At 49.4% G+C, this 21,948-nt stretch overlaps 12 protein-coding genes across 12 annotated transcripts; 7 read left to right on the top strand and 5 right to left on the bottom strand.

The window, feature by feature from the left end:
* Nucleotides 1-531: 531 nt before the first annotated feature.
* ASPGLDRAFT_53392 (DUF3632 domain-containing protein) lies at nucleotides 532-1,578 on the bottom strand. Its single transcript, XM_022547960.1, has 2 exons — nucleotides 1,159-1,578; nucleotides 532-1,093 (listed from the first exon to the last, which is right to left on the bottom strand). The coding sequence occupies exons 1-2, from the start codon at nucleotides 1,547-1,549 to the stop codon at nucleotides 588-590; spliced, it is 897 nt and encodes a 298-aa protein (XP_022395408.1). The 5' UTR covers nucleotides 1,550-1,578; the 3' UTR covers nucleotides 532-587.
* A 934-nt stretch (nucleotides 1,579-2,512) lies between these two features.
* Nucleotides 2,513-3,419, top strand: ASPGLDRAFT_62359 (uncharacterized protein). The gene is made up of 2 exons (XM_022548527.1): nucleotides 2,513-2,708; nucleotides 2,823-3,419. The coding sequence occupies exons 1-2, from the start codon at nucleotides 2,598-2,600 to the stop codon at nucleotides 3,180-3,182; spliced, it is 471 nt and encodes a 156-aa protein (XP_022395409.1). The 5' UTR covers nucleotides 2,513-2,597; the 3' UTR covers nucleotides 3,183-3,419.
* A 566-nt stretch (nucleotides 3,420-3,985) lies between these two features.
* Nucleotides 3,986-4,894, top strand: ASPGLDRAFT_1510445 (uncharacterized protein; the record flags this gene model as incomplete). The annotated part of the gene is made up of 1 exon (XM_022542209.1): nucleotides 3,986-4,894. Exon 1 carries the CDS (start codon nucleotides 4,298-4,300, stop codon nucleotides 4,892-4,894), a length of 597 nt encoding a protein of 198 aa, XP_022395410.1. The 5' UTR covers nucleotides 3,986-4,297.
* Nucleotides 4,895-5,971: 1,077 nt separating this feature from the next.
* ASPGLDRAFT_53395 (uncharacterized protein) lies at nucleotides 5,972-6,729 on the bottom strand. The gene is made up of 2 exons (XM_022547961.1): nucleotides 6,524-6,729; nucleotides 5,972-6,465 (listed from the first exon to the last, which is right to left on the bottom strand). Exons 1-2 carry the CDS (start codon nucleotides 6,708-6,710, stop codon nucleotides 6,056-6,058), a joined length of 597 nt encoding a protein of 198 aa, XP_022395411.1. The 5' UTR covers nucleotides 6,711-6,729; the 3' UTR covers nucleotides 5,972-6,055.
* A 172-nt stretch (nucleotides 6,730-6,901) lies between these two features.
* On the bottom strand, nucleotides 6,902-8,290 carry lcp5 (small subunit rRNA maturation protein LCP5). Its single transcript, XM_022547962.1, has one exon. It carries the CDS (start codon nucleotides 8,249-8,251, stop codon nucleotides 7,103-7,105), a length of 1,149 nt encoding a protein of 382 aa, XP_022395412.1. The 5' UTR covers nucleotides 8,252-8,290; the 3' UTR covers nucleotides 6,902-7,102.
* A 155-nt stretch (nucleotides 8,291-8,445) lies between these two features.
* On the top strand, nucleotides 8,446-11,100 carry ASPGLDRAFT_182199 (transmembrane 9 family protein). The gene is made up of 5 exons (XM_022543018.1): nucleotides 8,446-8,543; nucleotides 8,618-9,733; nucleotides 9,791-10,128; nucleotides 10,183-10,618; nucleotides 10,683-11,100. The coding sequence occupies exons 2-5, from the start codon at nucleotides 8,632-8,634 to the stop codon at nucleotides 10,748-10,750; spliced, it is 1,944 nt and encodes a 647-aa protein (XP_022395413.1). The 5' UTR covers nucleotides 8,446-8,543; nucleotides 8,618-8,631; the 3' UTR covers nucleotides 10,751-11,100.
* Nucleotides 11,101-11,123: 23 nt separating this feature from the next.
* ASPGLDRAFT_53398 (EF-hand domain-containing protein) lies at nucleotides 11,124-12,845 on the top strand. The gene is made up of 4 exons (XM_022547963.1): nucleotides 11,124-11,574; nucleotides 11,808-11,893; nucleotides 11,953-12,248; nucleotides 12,304-12,845. Exons 1-4 carry the CDS (start codon nucleotides 11,564-11,566, stop codon nucleotides 12,481-12,483), a joined length of 573 nt encoding a protein of 190 aa, XP_022395414.1. The 5' UTR covers nucleotides 11,124-11,563; the 3' UTR covers nucleotides 12,484-12,845.
* A 243-nt stretch (nucleotides 12,846-13,088) lies between these two features.
* ASPGLDRAFT_160356 (uncharacterized protein) lies at nucleotides 13,089-15,158 on the top strand. The gene is made up of 2 exons (XM_022542454.1): nucleotides 13,089-14,547; nucleotides 14,609-15,158. Exons 1-2 carry the CDS (start codon nucleotides 13,114-13,116, stop codon nucleotides 15,065-15,067), a joined length of 1,893 nt encoding a protein of 630 aa, XP_022395415.1. The 5' UTR covers nucleotides 13,089-13,113; the 3' UTR covers nucleotides 15,068-15,158.
* A 461-nt stretch (nucleotides 15,159-15,619) lies between these two features.
* ASPGLDRAFT_40581 (uncharacterized protein) lies at nucleotides 15,620-16,174 on the bottom strand (the record flags this gene model as incomplete). The annotated part of the gene is made up of 2 exons (XM_022545238.1): nucleotides 15,620-15,793; nucleotides 15,848-16,174. The coding sequence occupies 2 exons, from the start codon at nucleotides 16,172-16,174 to the stop codon at nucleotides 15,620-15,622; spliced, it is 501 nt and encodes a 166-aa protein (XP_022395416.1).
* A 148-nt stretch (nucleotides 16,175-16,322) lies between these two features.
* Nucleotides 16,323-17,230, top strand: ASPGLDRAFT_86362 (uncharacterized protein; the record flags this gene model as incomplete). The annotated part of the gene is made up of 2 exons (XM_022550381.1): nucleotides 16,323-16,802; nucleotides 16,886-17,230. The coding sequence occupies 2 exons, from the start codon at nucleotides 16,323-16,325 to the stop codon at nucleotides 17,228-17,230; spliced, it is 825 nt and encodes a 274-aa protein (XP_022395417.1).
* A 167-nt stretch (nucleotides 17,231-17,397) lies between these two features.
* ASPGLDRAFT_30466 (phytanoyl-CoA dioxygenase family protein) lies at nucleotides 17,398-18,231 on the bottom strand (the record flags this gene model as incomplete). Its single annotated transcript, XM_022543952.1, has 1 exon — nucleotides 17,398-18,231. The coding sequence occupies one exon, from the start codon at nucleotides 18,229-18,231 to the stop codon at nucleotides 17,398-17,400; it is 834 nt and encodes a 277-aa protein (XP_022395418.1).
* A 505-nt stretch (nucleotides 18,232-18,736) lies between these two features.
* Nucleotides 18,737-19,561, top strand: ASPGLDRAFT_70627 (uncharacterized protein; the record flags this gene model as incomplete). The annotated part of the gene is made up of 1 exon (XM_022549504.1): nucleotides 18,737-19,561. The coding sequence occupies one exon, from the start codon at nucleotides 18,737-18,739 to the stop codon at nucleotides 19,559-19,561; it is 825 nt and encodes a 274-aa protein (XP_022395419.1).
* Between the last annotated feature and the right edge of the window lie 2,387 nt (nucleotides 19,562-21,948).

Here is a 21,948-nt window from a genome sequence, read left to right on the forward strand (position 1 = left end):
AAAAGGGAAAAAAAAAAAAAAAAAAAAAAAAAAAGTTTTGTCACTTTCCGTAGTGGCTTCGGGCAATGACCTCTCAGTCACATGGCTTGGAGTTGGTTGGTAAAGCCTACTCTTTCATTCCCTTGTTTCTCAATATCTATGCATCAGAGTTAAAAATCAGACAGTGCAATTCATCGCGCCTTAATTACAAACACAAAAAAGTCATAAAAATATTCAGAGGCTTGTATATACATTCGGAATGTTTTCTTTATATTAGTATGCCAAGCTTCGTGTTCAAAATACCAATATTTGTGCTGTATATACACCGTGTATTTCCTTCATAAAGTGACTGATTGAGGGGTTTCTTTCATTCTGGTAGAGGAAGGACCTGGATGATCTCGAGGATGAAGTAGCTGATGCTCTGGCGATGTTGCGGGTATAGATGAATTGGCCTGGCATGTTTGATTTTTTTTTTTTTCTTTTCTAATTTCCTTTATGAGATGTATTATTGTTAAGCCATTGCAGTCTCTGATTTGGGTCAGGTGGGCGGGCCATTTTTGCAATGTTCTGGTGTAGATTGCTACTTCTCTGAGCACATCGTAATTAGACTACGAACCCTCCTCCCTCTCAACCCTTTCCATAGCATCTACTGCCCCCCCTGCCACTGTTTGAGTCGAGTCGTCCACCTTATTGCTATCCCGGATAACACCAAACCGCTCTTTCCACAACTCCCATCGCGCCGGACATAAGCCTTGAGTACTTTTGTACTTGCGTCTCAGCCTCCTCGCCTCCGTCTTGTCCAGTCTCCACAACGGTCCGCCTTGAGTTGCATAAATCTCCTCATCACGTCCATAAAGGACATGGCCCGCATGGACGATCCACTCTGCTGCAACAGCCACTTTGAATGGCAGATCTTCAACGGCTGCAGGGTCGGGGTTTACTTCATCTGGAGCACCCCGGATGGGCGTCATCACACCTTCCAGAGCGTCTGTCAAAGCCCAGATAGCATATGACTCGCACGGGGCGAGACGGAGACCGGTAATCCGTGCTGCATATGATTGTAGGTTCAGGAATCGTTGCTTCAGATCTGAATTCGTAGGGGCTGTGTCATCATCTACAGGGAGCAGATCAGTGGTTGACCACACAGAGAGAGTGCATGATGAGAAATGCAACACTTACTGTCCCACTTCTCCCTCAGTGTAGGTCCTAATAGTGGTAGACCTCCCCATACTCGCACTGTTCCCCATTCGCCCAGGGAAATAGTCTTGGATGGAAGATCTCGGAGCTCCTTTATGATGGCTACCAGGCGATCCTGCTCAAGACTGTCATGGGGAACCTGACGAGCAAGGTCATGGATCAGGTCCCAAAACCACCAGAGGAATCCACCGGCTTTGTCTTTGCTTTCTGCATCACCACTTGTGTCCAGAGAGTGGGGATACAATCCATTCAGGGCCTTGGCTGCATCAGCAGGTGAGAATGCACTGTCCAGTGGGAGGGTTGAATTCAAAATATCAACGACCTTCCCAGCAAAGGAGGGGGCGTTCTCGTCTAGAAGGTGTAGTCGCACCATGTCGGTTACTGAATAAAAGGAAATCAAAATTTGTCATGGAGGAATCAAAACACCAAAGGATTCGGGAACTATTATTATTGTTACTGTTTGTTGTTGCCTGACCGGCCTGTCATCATCACTTCTGCGGAGTGTGTGATATAAATAGACTAGATCCACACTTGTGCGTCAGCAAGTGAGAGATTTACGAACTCATTCTCAGAAAACTGCCCCAATCAACAAACCAGGCTTTTTTTCCCACCAAGTATCTGAATGGGTCTATAGGGGAAAATTCGCTGCTAGTCTGTTACCCGTTCACGCCACACACCGTTACTAGACCACTGGTTGGCTAAATGGGCTTCGGGCTAACCCCACCAATGGGACATGATGTGAGATTTGTGTGAACGGCCCCGCGCCGTACCCGTTCTGCCAAGTGTGCTCCATTTACTCCATACTCCAACCTTTCCTAGAGGGTTATGTCGATCCCACTGGCTCAGCTCGTATTGAAGTGGGGCAAACAATAGTGTTTAACACTGCCGAGTGGCTGGATGACACTTCTGAGTTTACTCAGGCTGACTACGAAGCAAAGGCGTCCACACTACTTCCGTAGGGACATGAACGCAACAATGTGAAAGTAGATTCAGTGCATAGTGGCCAGCCCAGAACGACCATTTGACGCCTTCAAGAGGGCTTGGGTTGCTGATCAATTCTGTGCATATACCGTAGGTAACCTAGCGCCTTGTCAGGAGGCCACACATGGTGGGTAGGAGATGTAGGGTCTATGAACTGGAAGCTGAGAAGCTGGGAGGCAAAGTTGAATCAAAGTCGACGACGGAAAGATCAACATAAGCCCTAATATGATGATCAAAAGTCCCAATGTAACGACTGCCACTTGGCAATACTATAAATGGGATCATGGGGGCCTCATCAAGGACGGAAGAATCCAAACACAATCCTGCTTTCTTTTGATTCTTCTTCTTCTTCTTCTTTTTTTTTTTTTTTTTGCTCTTCTCTTGTAGGTCTGCATCGATTCAATTGAATAGTTGGGGCTTACTTATCACTTCTTTTCATCATGGTTTCCTTCAACTATCTCTTTGCTACTGTGCTTGCGGCCACCGCTGTTGTTGCCAGTCCTGTTGTGGCTTCCGACGAGAATGTTTCACTTGAAGCTCGTGCCGGCCAGGTATGTACAGTCATCTTTTCCCTGTATTGATATTTCATGGGCCCTCAGGCAAAAAAAAAAAAAAAAAACTGGTGGAACCAAAGAATTTCTCTAACACAAAATGAATTTGAACAGACGTACACCTGCAAAAAGGGCAACCAGAACGACGGTGCAGTCGTCGGCACTGTCTCCCAGGACAAAGTAATTGGCTACCTCCGTCAGGCGGGCACCAAAAAGGGCGCCAGTGGTTATCCGACTACGTTTACCAACAATAACAACGTGATAAAGATCCCATCAGGTTGCACCAAAAAGCAACTCTGGGAGCTACCTGTCCTTGCAAACGGCAAGCCGTATGATATCAACAAGAAGAAAGGTGATAACAACCCGGGTCCCATGCGAGTTTATTATGCCGACGACCTCACCTTCTGCGCCGTTGGAGTCAAGGAAAACCCTGAGAATAACTCCGGTAACCCTCACAACTGCAAAGTTGAATAAATCAGGGTTGTCGCCAAGGGTACTGTGCATGCAGTGACTGTTGGATGAAAAAGCCTTTTCTTTTTTTCTTCAAGGGCTTGGTGACCACTTTGAAGCCGGAGAGCTTTGATATTTAATTATGGCTGAAGAATGCGGGATGTTGCCGGATTTCCACCGATGCACCAACTTGTTCCCTTGTAAGGTTCATGTGGATATAGTTAGCTAGGCAATTCATGAATATGTTGCTCGTCCTGGTTGACAAAACACGTAAGAATGTTTTATTTGATCGAGCTAAACGACATATTGTGGCCACGGAACACTCTGGAGGGGACCCGGAGCTACAGTATTTATTGTTGTTGGTCATTCAGCTGCTCTTGTGATCGGACATTTGATTCCCCTGATCAGGTACTCCTATAGTTTCCACCGTTTGGGCATGTCGAAGCTATACAACTCCGGGCCTGGTAGGTTTTCTGCCGTCACCTAACTTTGCTCATCTAACTTTTCTCATCTCACTCCATCTCCTAGGATCCGCCAGTGTCTGCCCCCTTGCTTCCTTACTTCGCATCACTATGCCTCGTCATCTCACTTGGCTTCTGGGTTGGCTACCTTGTAACCTTGTGGTCATATTTTATGATGTGGCCGGTGGCCCGAAAATTCAGCGGAAGTTTGTTATTTGGATGTCGGCTGTTGGAAAGCTGGCATTAGCAGGTATACACATCGGTATTTGGCTTTGGTATAAATCCTTCTTTCCAGTTTCAACACAACCAAATTGGGTGTTAGTGTTTCTGGCAGCTCAGGCGTGGTGGGATTTTCTGCTGTTTGCTGTATACTCATGCCTCGTTGTCGAAAGGTTAGAAGCTGTCACAGGCTTCACCCGTCTCATAAGGTGTATGTTTATTCGGAGAGACGACTGGTGGTTTTATCTGTGAAACGGATCAACCAATGTAGCGGTTAAAACTCCGTATCGGGGAAGTCGGGGGAGTCGATTATCCGGAATGCACGAAGCTATAGGCGACGAATTTAAATTACACTAAGGAGGATAGACACCAAGATGATAGAATGAGTCTGCTGCATCGTATGCGCGAAACAGACGTCAGACTGCCCGGCTACCGGAGGCGAAGAGTGGACCAAAAACAATGAAACCAATTGCCAACGTTTCGCAGATGTTCGTGGATCGTTATTGTAATGGATCTGGACAGACTGGATTCACCGAAACTGATCTTGGAAGAATCCTTGCCCAAGGGATGTGGGATAATGACAAAAAAGGGGAAGAGGGGTTTATCTCCATGTCACGTAGTCGCAAAGGCACGGCCAAAAAGCGATGGGAACATTCCCGTCAGGTGACAGCTGCTGAATTACTGGAGACTTTGCGCAACACAATCCAGAGTGAAGCCGTGGAGATGAGCTTTGATTACTTGATGTTACATCGAGTATGCTGGGGGATGCTTCGGTTTGCCAAAGAAGCGTGTGACGCCCACCTGCGAAAACTCTTTGGCTTTGGGTACCTGGAGAAAGAGAGCCAGCTGCCATTTCTGGTGGGATATATCTTCATGGCTGTCATGAATACTGACCGACTGGGGAAGCAGATAGTAGAGAAGGGCGAAGCAGTTAAGAGCAATTTACTGATGTGCGCCGCGGAGGTGGTTGAGGATATGATAGATACTAAGTCTGGATCTATTGTGCACAAGAAGCTGGCCACACAAGGCTTTCAGATTGAATTTGAAGAGGATTGATGATTAGGCACTACTTCAAAGGGCATGTATTTGTACTTAGTCAAGCAATCCTAGGCATTGTTAATTCCGAAGCTTCTATTCTCTACAACACAGCGTGAATACTCTATCATGCTTGAAGCTTTTCATACTGTAGTGCATATGAACAAACAATTGGTATAAAATTGCGTATTCCCTATCCTGAAAATGCTGTAGAACCTGCTCCGAACCTGCATCAGAATACTGATAATGATCTGACGAAGAGAAAACAATAGGCATAATCGAGTTTTGTGCCCATATGTAGTATTACATTGATGACCAACTTAACTTCCACCCTTCAAGCTTCTAGAGCTATTTCTGTAAGGGCTATATCAGTGCAACCACATCTGAGATATCCTACTCTTTCTGGATCAATTTGTATAACTTCAGCCCGGATGGATCCTCATTTCAAGCAAGCTATTCGATGTCATTAGAATGTAGGTGCACCTTTTGTCTGATAACGAAAACCCATCAGGTATACAATCGGAATGGTGAACTATCGCAACCCTTGCTATAAGTCTATGTGCCCTTCGCGTTTACAAAAAAAAAAAAATAGCTTCGATTTTCTCAATATTTATTCCATTATTTCCCCACCATGATGCTATCTAAATTGCCCAGCTCTTTAATCGGGTTCACTGCGCTCCGTCACAGCATCTCAAGACGTGGTCCTATCTTTCTAAATCGAACAATAGCTCATCGATGCCCTAAACCTGATGATTACCAATGGCATCAGAAACTCAACCAAAAATACGCTCGGCCCTTAGATCCCCTCGAGAAATTTGTCTTTAACCTTTACGAAGAACCCGAGGCAGACGGCAGTGGAGAAAGGGAAAGAGAAAGCGTGTCGTCGTTCGGCGGAGAGGCGTCAGGCTTATATAGATGGAGTAGTTAACTATGTCGAGGCGGCATGAGAATCCCGCAAAAGCGGCGAGTTGAGCCGCTATCCCGAAACCGGTATCTGCCATACCGCAACGGGCAGTAGGATACCGCCGGAATCTTTTCTTCATGTTGCTCAAGAAAACATCACACTCGAATATATACCCACTGCTGACAGAACGACTAACAAGCGCCAATCCATAATATATTACCAAACTGTATCTAAAATAGCACTATCTACACAAAAAACAAGAATTGCATCATAATCGATCACGCTTCCTTAATATCCGGAATCTTCTTGTCAATATCAGAAACCAGGTTTCCACCGCGCAGCACTCGACCGGGGACCCATCCTCTCTCTTCCAACCAGACCAACGGCCAGAAGAGAGCCACACCAAATAAGCAGAACAGGGTAGCAAAAGCCTGCCATGTGTAGATAACTAGGTGACCAATGTGCGGAACGACAAACTTGATGAACTCTGACGTTTGGTATAGATCTTCTTGCTTGGCAATGAAGTAGTGTGTGTGGGTGCCGTTTGTCGTATGCTTCTCTTCGCCAGGAGAGGTGGTCAGAGTGAGGACGGAGGTGAGGGTGACGGGAGCGACGTGGAATGGGAGGAGCCAGATGGAGAAGAGTTGCGACATGTTCACGTAGAGCTTGAGGTTGTCTTTGTCGAATGCTGAATTGGTTCAGTTAGCGTTGTCTATTCGCCTTGCTCATGATGAAATGATGCCTACCGATGGAATGGATTTGGTGTTCAATGCGAGGTGACATGATCTTGTACCACTGGAAGATCTTGATGACTGCCCAGCGACTTCCCTTGTAGCCCCAGACACGACAGAAGGGATGCACGAATTCTGCGGACGGCGTGAAGAATCGCTCGATGGCCTTTTGCTGCAGCGAGGGAGGCGACTCGATCAACATCTGGATCACGGCGGGGACATCTTCCACTGATGGATCGAGAGTCGTCAGTTACTGCGAAGTGAGGATTGGTGAGGAGCCAATTGACAAACCTGGGTTCTCCATGGTGATTGCTAAGAATATTGTATGGCTTTGAGGGATATGTAAATATATACAGGGCGTAGTCAAGTTAAGAATGTATGATGAAGAGAGGTTGGAGGAAGAGAAAATAATATAGTAAAGTGCCTGTCCAAGTTTCACGGCCGATGATGTCATGGCCGGCGATGCATGTGAATTTGCGACTATCGCCGAAAAGAGTAAGAGTAGTAATTATACAGAACTTTTCGCATGGTATCAAAGCATAATAAATGAACAATCTCCCAGAAATGCCATGAAAATAACACCCACAACTACCTCTATCGCTTCCAGCTGTCAACCTTCTTCCGTCGCTTGTCAAAGATTTGGCCCACGCCGGCACCATCGCCGCGAGGCATGTCCTCGGTGGTTTTGCGCTTGCGACTCTTGTCCAGTGCGCTGCCACTTCCCTTGCCCCTCTGTGTAAGTCTGGCAATGCGGTCGGCGCCCTCAGTGAGGCCCTTCCAGTCTTCACCACCAAACGTACTCTCCGCACCGCGGCGGCCTCGCTGCTTCTTCTGGTCCTCCTTGCTGACCGCGGGCAGTCGCACAAAGTTGGTTTCTTCGTATGCGTTCCGCTCCTCTTCACGCTCCTTCTCCTTATGTGACCGCGTGTGTCTTCCGCCGGACCGGATTGTACTACCAATGCTGGCTTCCATCGTGGGCGCAGACGACATTTCGGCATTGACAAACTCGTCAACAACATTCGACCGGCGAGGACGACGATCCTCGCGTTCGCGACGTTCGGTAGTGGGAAGAGCAGTGGGCATAATCTTGGGTGGCCGGTAAATTCCATCGCTTGGTGCTTTCTGATCTGTTTTGTCCGACTTGGTCGGCTTCGCCTGGGCCTGGACACCTTGGGAGAAGGCGGAGACATTCGGTCGGTACGCCATGTCGTCGATATTTTCCTCGTCTTTGCTTTCCTCATCCTCGCTGCCGCTAGACGCTTCTTCGGATCCTGACTCGTCCTCGCTATCCGACTTTGGTGCTTTCTTTGTCTTGTTCTTCTTCGTAGGCGCTGGCGCATTTCGTCCCTCTCTCTCAGCGTCCTCCGCTGCCTTGACAACTTTATCGACTTGGTATTTCAACCGTCCCTCCAATGGCCGGACACCGCGTTCCAAGTAAACCCGTAGTTCAGTCAACTTTTTCACGACATCCTCCCGCAGCGACTGGTTTGCTTCCCCATCCTCAGCCGAATCCTCCGATGAAAGACCCTTCAACTGAAAGATGGTGAGAAAGACAAGGTTATGGAGGTAGGAAAGGAGCAATTCGCTCTTAGTGTTGAGTAGCGAAATGCCTTCCTGCGGAGAGTCGATCGAGGCGTCTGTTGGAAGAGAGGATCCTGTGCCGGAGAGACAGCTGGTGATGGTCTCAAGTAGCGTGGAAATATCCTGAGGCGCTGCCTCCGATTGCGTTGCTGTTGCTGCCATGATTTGCTCAATCCAATGTGCTGGTCTTGTTTTTCTCTCCGCGGCGACAGAAGATTCGAGGGAAATTTTTCGGAGCGGTTATCAGCACGTGCAGATAAGGAGCGGAAATCACGTGTGCCAAGGCGGCCCAGCTGGCCTCATCGCAAAGAGGCAATGCTCGAACCGCCGCATTGCTTTCTGCCTTGCAGTTATCCAGGACTTTATTGATGGGTTATTCAATCGTCTATGCTTCACATTATTAATTCCATGATCTCCTAACGGCCGGCATTCGTGGTGGTAGCAGCTGTTGATTGTATGTCGCGCTCGTCGCGCTCGCCGCTTTGCTACCTAAAGCAAACCACTGGCTAACGCTAGCTTCTTATTTAGAGACAACAGCAACAATGTGGTTTAACCAACGGACATCTCTCCTATCCACGCTCCTTCTCTCCGTTCCCCTATCCTCCGCGTTCTATCTCCCAGGTGTCGCGCCGACTTCGTACGATGAAGGACAAGCCGTGCCGCTCTATGTCAACCACTTGACTCCCGGTATAGCTGGACAGGATGACCAGCTTCATTCGGTATTTTCGTACGACCACTACCACCCGGCCCTTCATTTCTGTCGCCCCAAAGATGGGCCAAAGGATGTACGGGAGTCGTTGGGTAGTATCTTATTCGGAGACCGGATTCAGACGTCACCAATCGAACTACACATGGGTATAAATGAGACCTGCAAGGCAGTATGTGGGGAGGCCAAATTCGATGCTCGAAGCGCAAAATTCACCAATCGCCGGATCATGCAAGGTTACAATGTCAATTGGCTCGTCGACGGACTCCCGGCAGCGCAACGAAACGTGGAAACCGTCACCCAGACCGAATTCTACAGCCCCGGATTTGCCCTGGGGATAGCGACTGACAATGGGGAACCTTACCTGAACAACCATTACGACATCCTAATCGATTTTCACCGCGTTGGATCTGGAGGCAAGGATCAGTTCCGTGTTGTGGGTGTCCTCGTTCAACCCGAGTCTCGCCACGACTCGAAAGCTCTGGACGATGGAACCGCAGAGTGTGGTAGCGACAATGCGCCCGTGCTGCTTAGCGAGGATGGTGAGACTGCGGTCACTTTCACATACAGTGTGTACTGGCGCGAGTCACCCACCGTTTGGGCTACGCGCTGGGACAAGTACCTGCACGTATACGACCCCAAGATCCACTGGTTCTCCCTCGTCAACTCGGCTGTTTTCGTTGTGTTCCTGGTTGGCATGGTGAGCATGATTTTGGTCCGAGCTCTCAGGAAAGATATTGCTCGGTACAACAGGCTTGATGCGATCGACCTCGAGGACCTGGATGGAACCTCTGCCGCTGTTGAGGATGGCATCCAAGAGGACTCGGGCTGGAAACTGGTCCACGGCGATGTCTTCCGGTGCCCTAGGTCTCCGCTGCTGCTCAGTGTTCTGGTGGGTAATGGTGCCCAGCTTTTCATGATGGCTGGCGTGACAGTCGGTAAGTAGTTGCATGGAGCTGGACGATTATGGTCATTGTTACTAATGCAACCTCAAGTGTTCGCACTCTTCGGACTTCTCTCTCCTGCGAATCGAGGTTTCCTGGCCACTGCGATTCTCCTCATCTACACCGTGTTTGGGTTCATTGGGGGATATGTGTCGGCTCGGGTGTACAAATCGTTTGGCGGAGAAGCGTGGAAGCGGAACATTATCATGACGCCGCTGTTGATCCCGGGTGTGATCTTCTGCACGTTCTTCCTGCTGAACCTGTTCGTGTGGGCGAAGGGTTCCAGTGGAGCGGTACCGTTCGGGACGATGCTCGCTTTGGTGCTCATTTGGTTCGTGATCAGCGTGCCGTTGAGTTTCGCGGGTAGCTGGCTTGGATTCAAACAGAGGGTAAGGGTCCAGATCGCTTATCATCCACAAACCCCAGGCTAACAGTGTTTATAGCCCGTTGAAGGTCCCACCAAGACCAACCAAATCCCCCGACAAGTGCCTCCGATGACGGGCACGCTGCGGACAATTCCGTCTATGTTCCTGACTAGTCTGCTTCCATTTGGCGCGATCTTCGTGGAACTCTATTTCATCATGAACTCGCTCTGGACGAACAAAATCTATTACATGTTTGGATTCTTGTTCATCTGCTACGGTCTGATGATCATTACGACGGCTGCTACAACAGTGCTGCTGGTGTACTTCTTGCTTTGCGCTGAAAACTACCGGTGGCATTGGCGCGCTTTTGCCGGCGCCGGCATGACGGGCGGCTATGTGTTCCTCAACGCCCTGCTTTTCTGGGCAACGCGAGTCAGCTTCGGCGGGCTGACGGGGGCGGTTCTGTATGTGGGGTACTCGGCACTGATTGGATTCGTAGCGTTCATTTTGACTGGTGTGTTCCACTCTATCCCTATGGTGTTTTCTCATATTCGTCGCTAATACGATTACTATTCTAGGCTCAATCGGATTCTTTGCCAGCTGGGCGTTTGTGCATCGCATTTACAGATCGATCAAGGTCGATTAAGCGTTGCATTGCAGTGTTTCTTTTCTTGAACCCGGAGCGTTACTCCGTATTTGGAGACGGTCCATCGACCTCGTTCTGGACTGCGCGGGTCTCCGGTCGTGGAGTCTGGGTGGCCGAGGTCCCGGCCCACGCCGCGCGGCTCGCAATGAAGGGCAAGTCCGGAGATGATGAATGACTGTCAGTATTGCTACTCTGTTATTTATGTATAGAAACGGACGCAATGGGTCATGTTTTCCGGAGCAGGTGTTGTGTGCTTATTGATCGGATATCCCCTGTATAGTTGACGACATGCATTTGTTTATTTATTTTTACTTATTTATTTATTTATTTATTTATTTTTTTTTTTTTTTCTATATAATTGAACCAGGATCCAATGCCCTGTACATAGCATAGACACTCGAAGAACCGTGAATCACAGGGCAAAAACACATACAAATACCGTGGATCGCCGGCTGCGCCTCGAACCCGCCAAGCGCTCTGGAGTCGGGACCCTCTGGTGGCGCGTGACTTGCCACGGCTCTGCGACGATGACGAGGGCAACTGGCTGTTTTCTTAGTATTTTCTCTTTTTTGATTCCTCCATAGAATTGGATTATTGAAGCAATTCAACCACTCTCGTTTGCTGTATAGTTGATCTCCAACCGTCTTCCTCGACGAACTCTTCCTGCATTTGTCCCACGGTCTTCGGCATTCCGTCCGCTCTTAGCCACAATTGTCGCATCTTCTGATCGCGAGGCTCGACGACAGCACGGCGGACGCGCATAAATAAAACCATAACAGCGGTCTGGTGTGAGTGTTGGATGCTTGGTGCACCATGGGCAAATCGTAAGTGGTTGTCGCTTCTCCGGTCGCTCCGCATTATCCAGGGGAAAGGAAGGACAAGGACAAGGAATCGAGATGCGGGCAGTGGTTGTTACACTGGATCTGGGGCAAGTCGCAGAGCTTATTCTCTTGCGCTTTCCCTCTAGCTGATGTTGTTATTGCCCTGCTGTGGTTGGATTGGGTGTACTCGCAATGAATTTCGTACGTACGAGGCTAACAACTTTCTTGCTCCCTAGACAATCCAAGCTCTCTCCTTCCCAGCTCGATGAGCTTCAGAAGGCGACTCATTTCGACAAAAAGGAACTGCAACAATGGTATAAAGGTGTGTGCGATCCGGGGTTGAAGTGACCAGGGGGGCATGCTTGTTGACCAGCGGGGCAGGATTCCTCAAGGATTGTCCCTCGGGGACCCTGACCAAGGAGGAGTTTCAAAAGATCTATCGCCAGTTCTTCCCGTTCGGTGACCCGTCGTCGTTTGCGAATTATGTCTTCCGGGTGTTCGACGCAGATAACAGTGGTATGATCGATTTCAAGGAGTTCATCTGTGCGCTGTCGGTTACTTCGCGGGGTCGTATGGAGGATAAGCTGGACTGGGCATTCCAGCTCTACGATATCGATGGAGACGGCAAGATTACCTACGAAGAGATGCTGGCAATTGTCGAGGCGATCTACAAGATGGTACGTATCATCTGCTGTGTCTGTGGTCTTTGGCTATTACTGATGGTGACTATAGGTCGGCTCGATGGTCAAACTCCCCGAGGACGAGGACACACCAGAGAAGCGGGTACGCAAAATCTTCCGCATGATGGACAAGGACGAGAACGGCAGTCTGGACATGGAAGAGTTCAAGGAGGGCAGCAAACGGGACGAGACCATTGTCAGTGCGCTGTCGTTGTACGACGGACTGGTATAGCGGTTCCGTCCTCTGTTCCATTATGGCCGTCACGATAATCCTTCCTGTTCTTGTGTGACCCCTGGCGAATCCGGCGCAATATGCGGTTTGTTTCTTTTGCTCTTTCTCCATTTGCTCTTCTAGCCTCTTATGTCGCCCTTGAATATTTCCCGTCTATAACCCTCTCTATTCTGGATTACTCTCTCTGTGACGCCCGATCATGTCTTGTCTGTTGTCCGTTTTTATGTGTATATGCATTATGGGAGGTGGACTTGGCCGCGATGACCTTTGCTGAGTAGATAGGGTTACTTTCCTGTACAGTGCTGCCCCCGGGCTCCATGTATGTTTAGCGTATGAAATGACATAGTCCTTTTCACTTCTCCGTTGATCCGAATAACGGCGAGGCTGGGTTTATTTGGAAGCCCCCGGCAATTCGCCCTCAATTGGAATGCTCTTGGGATATTGACCCATTTACTTACTGGTGAGCTTTACTACCTTCCTGCCGCAAGCGCACTTTAGGAGAAGAAAAGGATTCCCCTACCTTATCGCCGCGGCATTTATCGAAGGCGGTGAGGAGCATCGGTATGGCAGAATAGTGAACCCCCCTCAACTTCTTTTCTTCAACCAAAAAAAGCCAATTGCCCTCTCAAAATGACTACGACCTCGCCCGGGAGAGACCCTCTCACTGCTTTACCTCCAGAGATTGTCCTGCGCATCTTGGAATTCACGTCGACCTCCGCTCTCGCATCGTTGACCACAGTCTCCGAGGCCTGGCATACCTTTATCGACGTCATACATCAAGAAGCCATCTATTCCTCCGAATCGAAGACTAGCCAACCGCCCGGAGGCGCCCGCGATTTCTCGTACCTGGCGGACAATACCAGCTTCTCCAAATTCTTCGAGAACCCTGCATCATGGAAGGACGTGTGCAAGCGCCAGACGCTGCTCGCCCGCAACTGGGCCAATTCGCACCCAGTTACCCGGGAGTCGATTCTGCAAGTCGGTAACGATCCTGTCTGGCGGTTCAAACCCGACTTCAAGCGTCGATTTTTCGTTTCAACGTCCCAGGCTGGTGGGTTGAACGTCACTGATATGGACTCGGGCCGGATCATCTGGCGACTCCCCTCCACACTGTATGCCGATGACAAGGCCGTTCGCCCATTCGCCCATCTGGAATATCAGGATGGCATGGCTGTGTTTGACCGCGAAGGTGATGCGGTTGAGGTCTGGCAGGCGGATCTGGAAGGCGCGGAGCGTGGGGAGTTTCGCCGCATCGCGATATTGAATCATGATTGTCAGACGAGAGGGTTTCAATTGTCTCACTCGACGCTTTGTGTGGTGTCTAGTGAAGGACAAGGTTTCGTGTATGATATGACCCAGCGGCCTCCCAAGTTGACGACGCACCTGGAGATCGAACATGGCGGGGTTGGCCATCTAGACCAGAGCAAGGACGCGGTGGTTTACTCCATGGGGTCAAAAGGCTATCATGTACATGACAAAGCATCCGGTGCTTTTCTGGGCGCGCTACAGCCATCGCATTGTACGGAAAAATATCACATTCGTGCACCCACCGCCGGCTCTCCTGCGGGTCCAAGCCATCGAGCCTTTGCTTTCGGACCACCTCGCAGAGACTGCTTGACACCGATCAAGGTCGAGAAAGGCCCTCTGACGCCGCCCGATGACCCTGAACACGTTTGGCACCGCGAGAATGAGTGGGGAGCGGGTATGTTGCACGGCGACCTCTTTGTCGGTTTCTCCCGCTCTGGTCGTGTCTTCGTTTGCTCTGACTGGCGCAAGGCCGTCCACGACCAAGTCAGTCTGGCGGCGCACAGCTCCCTCCTCGAGTGCGAGTCGGATGGGGCCACTTTTGACCTTGGCGGCTGGCTGTCAGTGCGCAATCACCGCCTGATGTTCGAGATCCAAGACCGGATTTACATCGTTGCGCTTGATGACAACAACAGGGTTCAAGACGTAGATCATGCTGCGCGCGCTTCGTACTCGCTCTTCACCAGCTCCACGTCACGACTTACCGTGCCGGTGAGCTTTATGGGGTTGTATGATGATGCGATAATGACTACTTACGCCGTACGTTGATCTCAACCATAATGATAACAAGGCGAAACAAGAGCTAACACAAAACTCGCAGACTCTCGGCTGGCACCAACCTCTTCCTAACCTCCCAGGTGGCATACCACAACATCAAGGCCCTACCCGCATCATTCCGACCAAGACCATCCGCATCGTCAGCCTCGCCCCCGATCTTTCTAACCCGTCTGCCTCACCCCCCCAAGTCGACACGCCCGAAGAAACTCCTGAGCAGCCCTCGGCGACGAACGGAATTCTGCCGGACCCCAACCAGTTCCTTCCGCCAGCACACAATCTGATGAGTAGACAAGCCACGCTGTTGCACTTGCTTGCCATGCTTCGAGAAGATGCCGACGATGATGAGGACGAGGATGAACTGGGTGTTACGATCACAGATCTCAATGATTTCCAAAATCTGCATGATCTCCATGATGGTATCGATGAAGAGTGGGAGGATCTCGATGACCCCGAGGCTGAGCTTGAAGAGCACCAGCATACGCATGAGCATGAGGGACTTTAGGTTGGTTGGATGTAGGGGCCGATATGGTTATTCTTTCTCGCCTTTACCCCCCTTTTTTTCTATTTCTTTCTTTCTACTCGAGGTTGTTTTTTTTTTTTTTTTTTTTTTTTTTTTTTTTTTTTTTTTGGTGAACCCTTTTCTAGGATTATGAGAGAAAGGATGCATGTATGGTGCAGAGAGGGAAACCCGTTTCGCGCATTGTTCATATACCAAGTAGAACGTACGGCCATGGTGATAAGTTGAATATATATTGGTTCGATGATGTTTTTTTTCTTCATATAAGAAGGGCAAGTCGAAGCTGTTTAACCCTGATCTAATGTGCTGATTATTTGCCAGAACTCTCGCATGCATATATACTAATGAGAGATTGGACGGCAGCATCGCGACGAGGGCACCAGGACGTTTGAGAGAAAGAAACACAAGAGACAGATCCATGTAGCTGCGCGCGGCACATTACATATCTCAATAAATTGATTATGTTCTAACAGCTCTATCGCAGTCACCCATCAAAGCCCAGCATTCATTACAACTCCGTATTCCACTTCATCCAAATCAAACCCCAGAATCATGTTGGCCCACATCCTTGGCGGCAACATACTTATTCCAGTTTATACAAGTCGAATGCAGCTGGGTGCGGTCGATAGAAATCTCCGATTTACGCTCAAGAATCTGCACGGCGAAACCCTCTGAGGTATGCCAGGCGATACGGCAGTGCATTAACCAAGCCTGTTTTCGGGAATTAACAAAACAACACCTGCAAAGGAAAGGGAGGACACATACGCCGGGATTGTCAGTCCGAAATGCGATGGCCAAGTAACCACTGGCGGGCAGCATGGCAATGTCCCGTCGCGGCGCATTAACGAGAGACGACTGGGTGATTGAACTGGAATCAAAGTCACCGTATCCGGATGCCAGAATCAAGAAGTCGTGACCGTGAAGATACATCGGGTGGTCCTGGGTGAAGGGCAAATGGACCACAAAGGACACCCACTGGTTTGCTTGCGGCAGTTGGATGACATGTTGTTTAGCAGTGAAGGAGGTGCTGCCGTTGGCCACCTGCATCAAGGTCGGATTCTCCCATTCGGTACGGAATGAAGTCTTGTTCATTATCCAAAGCAAGGCGTTATCGGTGAAACCCTAATATGCAATCTGGGCCTTTGATCAAGCCCAGCTGAGTGACACGAATCACCAATCGTACTTTATCAGTGCCACCAAACACTATCAACTAGGACTCAGGTACTTACGACAGGCGTTAATGGAACAACACGGGACGCAGCTGGAAGCTGTCTTGGCTGCGATCAATGCTATATCATTTATCGAGGTCATCAGTGGCGATTTCTCCTTCTGGCGCCGTCATCTGAAAGGGGACAGTGAGTGGCTTCGCTCCTTCAAGCGGGCGAAATGGAGTGGACAACAAAAATCAGTAACATATCAGTTCTTCCTGTGCGCAGAGGCTATAGGGTCTGCGCTCCCGGGCGCGACTGTCGACAGGACTCGCAAGGATCTTGACGGGAGTTGTGTCTCGGACTACGTCCACGACCCTATATTTGGTGTCACCAGCGTGCTTCCAGAGGTGGACTACTGTCGTGATCAGTACTTCGGCATCACGAAACCCATCTTGGAGATCATCACCCATATCAACCACCTTTCCACCCATCCTCGTCCGCCCTCTAAAACCGAACTGGAAGGGTTGGAGATAAAAATTCGACTCAACAGACCTACACCCGTATCTGATGTACGAGGAAGCGCCAGGTCCGAGAAGCACGTGGTCATAGATTAGCAATAATTTTCTACCATGCCTGCTACATCCACTTCAAGCATACCCTACTGCGCACCCCCTCGAAGCACCTACAAGGGCTAGTCCGCCCAACTCTGAGGCACTTGCAAAATATCGAAATCCACGAAGCTATCTACACACGCTGTGGGATCCTATGGCCAATTTTCGTCATCGCCTGTGAATGCGACGAAGACGAGCCACGCAACGCGGTCCGTATGTGGTTCACCACAAAGACCAGATTGGGGATTGCAAATGTGGCTACGGCCTTGAATATCATCCTTGAAATTTGGCGTAGGAGGGACAGGGCAAAGCAGGAAGGGAATGATTGCTTTGTGGGCTGGGGGAAGTTTATGGCGGATATGGGCTTGGATATCTTTATAATCTAACAATCTAGCAACTCCGATAACAAAGATCAACTTTACACAACGATTGATTCGTCTCCAGTCCTGGAAGAATAATAAAATTTCTCATCACCTACAAAGGAGGAAGCAGGTATCAATAACAAGAACCATCCACATCTTACAACCCTAAGTAGTCACCAATCTCCTTGTAATCAATCTGCCACAAGCCTGGGCCTCCCTTTGGGGCACTGGCTCCGAAACCCTATCATCTTCTGTGCCCGTGGACTCAGCTTCTTTACCAGGTCCATTTTAATCAAGAATGGATAGGCCTCTTCCGGCGTCAAGTAGCCTGGTTGGAGCGTGAACGCAACCCCCCGGCGGCTGGTGTTGGGCGTCTGGTTAGGGCCGCCGCCATGGACCACCTTTCCTGAAATCAAGAGCACATCGCCCGCGCTCATCTCCGCCGGGATGGTCATTTCGGGTGTCCCGCGGTCGTTGAAGTCAAGCCAATGTTTGCTGCCCGGAATGACCCTCGTAGCCCCGTTCTCCTCGCTAAAATCCGAAAGCACAATGAGAAAGTTGAGGGATACCTCCGGGCCCGCGGGACCCATGGCTATGAACGGGTAGTCATTTTCCAGGTCCCGATGGAGAGGCTTTGCGGCGTTGCCGGGGCCAATCTCAATGACCTGCGCGGTGGTCATCCAGTAGCTCTTGGATTCCTCCAGGAACACCTTTTCAGCAATGGCATGGACCAAATCACTGTCCATTAGCTCTTCGCGGAAGGTTTGGCTCAGCGTCACCAAGTTTGTGAGCCGTTTGGTGTTGATGCCGTGGAACTTGGAGATAAACTCATCGGTGTGCGTGGAACCCGCATTCAGCTGCGCGATTTCGTGGTCGATTTCGATGTTGAAGCGCTGGGGTTGGTCCTGAGAAAGGAAGTTTCGGATGATGACACCCCCGTCGGCTCTGATAACTGACATGATGTCTGGAGAGTTGCTATCCTTCGGCAGGCGGCGAAGTTGTGGTTTTTCGATGGTGCTCGACATTGTTTGGATGGTTGTAGGTAACGAATTTAGAAATTCCGAGGAGAGTATTGGCGGTTGGTTATGCTCAACGTGAGAATCTTAAAAGGGGAACTGAACTTGCTTTATTTGGCCAGCTCTCTGTTCTTTCCTTTTGTTGACAGTATGCTCTATGTTAAGCAACTAACAGCGAGCATGATTTCTTATGATTGATAATGTTTCCTTCGCCTTCTAGAAAGGCCATCTGTATGATAGGCCCTTTGGCAATCACGGGTCGGGAGTTGGATATGGTATACAATACGGATACATGATAGTGAGATACCTTTTGGTTGGATATATTGGGGTGGTATACCCTACAGGTATATCCACAGGGATCTACATGCGTGGAAGGCGACAGCGAGCCCGAAGTAGATCAACGATTGGTAAGCGCTTGGGTCAATGGTTACAAAAAGAACAGATGAACATCAATAAATTAAACAAATCACAAACCAAGGACCTTTACACAAACACCATCAACCCCAATTCAATCATGCGTATCGCGATTGCAGGTGCCGGTGATCTGGCGAAATACCTGGTGGAGGAGCTTCTCGCCGCATCGCATGACGTCGTCGTCCTCAGCCGAAGCCCTAAGCCATGGTTTAAACGAAGCGACATCTCCTTCCGCAAGACAGACTATTCCATCCCATCGCTGGTGGCAGCCCTCCAAGACTGCGATGGCCTGGTCTCCGCCCTCCTCGACTATTCGATAAATAGTGCCACCGCGCATCCGGCCCTACTTGAAGCCTGCCATCAAACTCCGAAATGCAAGCGCTTCCTACCCTCTGAGTATGGCGGAAATATCGACGTGTACCCCGAATCGCCCGAATTCTACTATGCAAATCATGAGCCGGTCCGAGAGGCGTTGCGTAACCAGACTGATGTCATGTGGACGCTCTTCAACATCGGCTGGCTGTCTGATTATTTCGTGCCCACCAGCTCGCAGTATATCCGAGACATTGATAATTTTCATCCCGTGAACTTTAAAACGAACACAATGATGATCCCAGGGACCGGCGAAGAACTAATTTCTTTCACCGCCGCCCGCGACGCTGCGAAGGCCATCGCAAAGCTGATCGATCAGAACAACTGGGAGCCTACTACGTTTGTCTGCGGCAAAACAGCGACTTGGAACAGCGTGGCCAAATTACTAGCCAAGTATGGGAAAGCCTTGGAGATGCGTTACGTTCCCCTTCAGGAGCTTCAGGCGACAATCGTACAGGGAAAGCCGGGGCATGATGATGTGATTGCTGCTCAATACGTAGAGTTCTCTCTCACTGGCGGAGCAGTCCTTCCCCAGGAGAAAGTGGAGTTTTAGAAACAGAAGTTTTTCAACGGCCTGAAGATACGATCATTGGAAGATCTGGTGCGTAAAGCAAAAGAGAACCCGGGTGTCATTGTCTAGTCAGCGATTAGGATTAGGATATCCAAACAGCTGTGTCGTCGTAACCTTTTTTCGGAAATCAACCAATATAGATGTGTTCTGTAAACGCCTATAAAAATTATGGCAATAATCGATTGTCGGTTGGGCCGTTCATCTAAGCAATTGTCGTCGATCAGCTGCGGGCCCATGTATATGAGGGTTATCCGCAGAATGCGGTTCTCACTTCAGGCATGCCATATGTATCAATGGCAGAATCAAGAAGTCGGAAAGCAAAAGTGTCGCGTGGAGCGTGTCACGGCTGGGTAACTAGTAGATAATAACGAAATAATATTCCTATATAGACTAGGTAGTAGCCTCTCAACGAGAATATCGAATCTGGGGAAGAAAAGGAGGAGAAGAGAAAGCTATCTACAGGAAGAGATTTTATAGGGGTCGTGTGGTGTCTGTCTTGATTGTCTCGGGAGCATCGTTTGCCATGTTGATGATGTTTGTCGATGTTGGCGTAGATGTGGCGTTGAGCCGTCACAATCATCGTCGCGGAATCGGTGGGCCTTGGTATATGTGGATAACCAGCAGTGGCATGTGTGTAACTGCGTCAGCAGGTATGCCCGGTTTCTGGGCAAAGAGCCATACAGCTATCTTGTGTACGTTGCAGGCAGTATGGTGTCGATCCTTTGAAGGTGACCGCCTTTGGCGGACGACTTCCATTCTTGCCTCCACTGAGAGTGGATGCTGGCATGAATGAATGCTTTCTTTCTTGGGAGTGAAGGGCGGAACAAATGCATTTTGCCTGGGCTTGCCGCGTCCTTGGCCAGTCAATTGGCTGCGTCGTTCCCCGGGTCGTCACAGTGTCCGGGTATCCATTGAAGGCGGAGCGCGATTCCTTCCGCTTGAACCTCTATGGCAGCTTGCAAGATGGCGTGAATGATCCATTGTCCCGATTTGTTGCCCGGGTTGCCAATTGTCTGTAAAGCTGATCTGCTGTCACATAGAATCGTAGCCGACGTTGCTCCAGGGCTGGTTGATCTTGGGGCATGATGTGCCAATTTCAACACGGAGCTGATGGTATAGAAGATCCTGATCAACTCAGCTACGTGGACAGACCATCGGTCCATCGATCCAACCTGGATCTATTGGGATTCGATAATCTCCAAGTTGCTGTCAAGGGCCACGACTGCGGCGCCCATGTAACACTGGCGTCCTGAAGCATCTGAGTAGGTGACAATCTCGGACGTGGACCGTACGGCCTCGGCCCATTTCCTTGCTATGTCTCGGCCTGGTTCAATTTCGAACTCTGTGAAAGGCTCGGGCCTCCATGGTGGAAGTCATCTCGGCTCGATCGTCTCCAGTTCGTCTAACCTCTCTGGGTTCATGGTCTTCAGGTCCTCCGCCAGCGGAAACCGAGAGTATGATCCGAGGTTATTTCTATGTTTTTGGGCCCGGAGTAGTGCACTCCATATGGAGTGATCGCGAGGGAGAGTATGGAGCCTCTATACTTAATAGTATGAGGATCAAGCAGCAACGCATCCTGTCAACTACTATGCTCGGTAGAATGACATAGGCACTATTCGGAGTGAATAGAGGAACAACTCTGATTGAGAAAACTATCTATCGTAATGCCTATATATAGTCAATCTGGCGGCCATCAATCTAACCACTAAAGGAAAGTCGTTGCGAAAGAAGTTCAAAGAGACAAAGTGAATGCAAAGTGCATAATGTATATATGCGGTGGCCAAAGAAGAGGATGCTGGCTGCATAGCCATGGTTCTCCGATCCTGTCGTCTTTCATCATATATGTACATACATGCTTTCGGACAGCAGTAAGACGTCAGTCGTAGATTAGCAGACAAGTCGGGCTCTGATTGGTCAGTCGGAGCAGCGAGCATATCAGTCAGCCTTTAGTGTATACAGAAGTCAACATAAGATCTTGAAAAGTTCGAATCTTCGAGCGCGTGGATATACACTGCCTTATCGTAAACATAGAGACTGACAGTGTGTTTCTTTTTCTTCCTTCCTCGTATTGATTATTCTCGTCGCTAGCCACCTAGATAGTGTATGGGAAGAGTTCCATTGATCTGGCCGATCCCATGATATTTGGAAGACCAGCGTTCCACTTTGAATACATGTGGTGTATGCATTTACCGAAGGACTATTACAGTTACGTCTTATCTATCTATCATGCATTTGATTCCCATAGACCTACATTGTACGGAGTACCTTTCTAATAGGGCTTCTCTACTGTCTATCGTGATTGTTTGGTGATACATAATACATAGTCCTTAAAGATGGTATTAGCAATAACGAATCATTCTTGTCTTGCT

The sequence above is a fragment of the Aspergillus glaucus genome (genome assembly GCF_001890805.1).
Source record: "Aspergillus glaucus CBS 516.65 unplaced genomic scaffold ASPGLscaffold_42, whole genome shotgun sequence".
NCBI lineage: Eukaryota > Fungi > Ascomycota > Eurotiomycetes > Eurotiales > Aspergillaceae > Aspergillus > Aspergillus glaucus.